The sequence below is a fragment of the Pygoscelis adeliae genome, unplaced genomic scaffold (genome assembly GCF_000699105.1).
Source record: "Pygoscelis adeliae isolate BGI_AS28 unplaced genomic scaffold, ASM69910v1 Scaffold304, whole genome shotgun sequence".
Classification (NCBI taxonomy): domain Eukaryota; kingdom Metazoa; phylum Chordata; class Aves; order Sphenisciformes; family Spheniscidae; genus Pygoscelis; species Pygoscelis adeliae.
This window is the reverse complement of record NW_008824558.1, coordinates 1058251-1059816: the sequence shown is the minus strand read 5'-3', so window position 1 is coordinate 1059816 and position 1566 is coordinate 1058251. Positions and strand designations below refer to the sequence as shown.

At 33.8% G+C, this 1566-nt stretch overlaps 1 protein-coding gene across 1 annotated transcript in view; it reads left to right on the top strand.

Annotated features, from left to right (window-relative positions):
* Nucleotides 1-1566, top strand: part of PPARG (peroxisome proliferator-activated receptor gamma) — a 27030-nt gene that overhangs the window by 939 nt on the left and 24525 nt on the right. The window contains exon 2 of the mRNA XM_009321994.1: nucleotides 1137-1306. Coding sequence (XP_009320269.1) covers nucleotides 1137-1306 — 170 coding nt within the window. The remainder of the gene's footprint in view (nucleotides 1-1136; nucleotides 1307-1566) is intronic.

The window sequence follows — 1566 nt, the reverse complement described above, 5'->3', positions numbered from 1 at the left end:
AACTTTTTTAAAGATCCGCTTAGCCTACTTAGATCTGACATCACTTTTGTTTGTAGTAATGTGTACAGGAATTCTTGCTAGGAAAATTGTGGTATTTAATTTTGGTTGTACAGAGAAGCGGGTGCTGTGTACTTCTGGGTTACTTATGAAATGAATTAAAAGACATGTTTCCAGCTAATAATTTATTTTTCTTTTGTTTACTTAGAAATGTCCATAACACTTTAATAACAAGCTAGAGAGTGCAGTAGAGTTTAGGCAGGATAAATCCTTGTCGTCTTTACTTAGATAATTTTCCACTTTTCTTTTTTCTTCCTAAAGAAAACTTTCTAGTTTGTATAGTGTAGCCAGCCCGGAAAAGAAAAACATTCACCTTATTGTAATACTATGTCTGTTACATCACTCCTGAGACATGATCTGATGTGATGTTATAGTGTCAAATGTCACAGCTTTCTTCTATGACCAGTAATGATTGATTTAAAGATACCACATTTGGTTGATTGAGCTTGTTCAATATTACAAATTGCTCTCTTAATTAGAAACTTTCAAAAGAGGGAATGAATCTCTAACCTGCATCCAAAGTTGAACAGTGTTCCCCAGGAGAGAGCTAAATTTCTTTAAATATCCAATATTATATTATCCTATATATATATATTATCCAATAATATATTATTCAACATATAGGTCTGTTAGATACTTAAATATTTGTTTAGACTAGATTAGAAACTCCAGTCCATCTCCCTGCAGTAGTTCTGAACACCTTGAAGTAATACAACCAGATTAGATACTGAGAAAAGTAAGGCCTTTCAAGTATGAGGTCTCCATATGTAAATTTTTAATATCCCTATCTTCAAATCATTCCACACTACAGAGCTGAAAACTGAATCTGTAATACACTTTCTACATCAGAACCTGCCTCTTCAAGGTTTTCCAGCCTATGTACTGCCAGTGGGGTAGCTCCATACAGCTTACATCCCTTTACACCCTTTGTTTACTACTCGTTTTGTGTTATGAAACAGACCTATGAATCTGTCTGTGTTTACTGTGATTGCTTGTGATTACTCCTTGCTGCTTCTTGTTCTTCTTCTAGATATTTAATTATACTTTGAGTTTATCATTTGAATCTTCTCCATACACAGGTGCAATCAAAATGGAGCCTCCTTCCCCACCCTATTTTTCAGAAAAAGTTCAGTTGTACAATAAACCTCATGAGGAGTCTTCCAACTCCCTTATGGCTATTGAATGCCGTGTGTGTGGGGACAAGGCCTCTGGATTTCATTATGGTGTGCATGCATGCGAGGGTTGTAAGGTAAGTTGTCACAAACGTATTTTTTCTCAAGTAAGATTTGATACTATTTTCATCTGAATAAGCACTGGGTAAAATCAGAGATCTGTGCTTTTTAAAAAAAGTTTTAGGTCTTTACCTAAATTGTTCCACATATACTGCATATTCTTTATGACTTAAGTGAGAGTTTTTTAAAATATAATTTTCTCTCTTTTATCATTCCTGTTACTAATCTATTCAAATTTTTAATGCATTTCTTCTACTTTTGTCAATTATGCAATTAT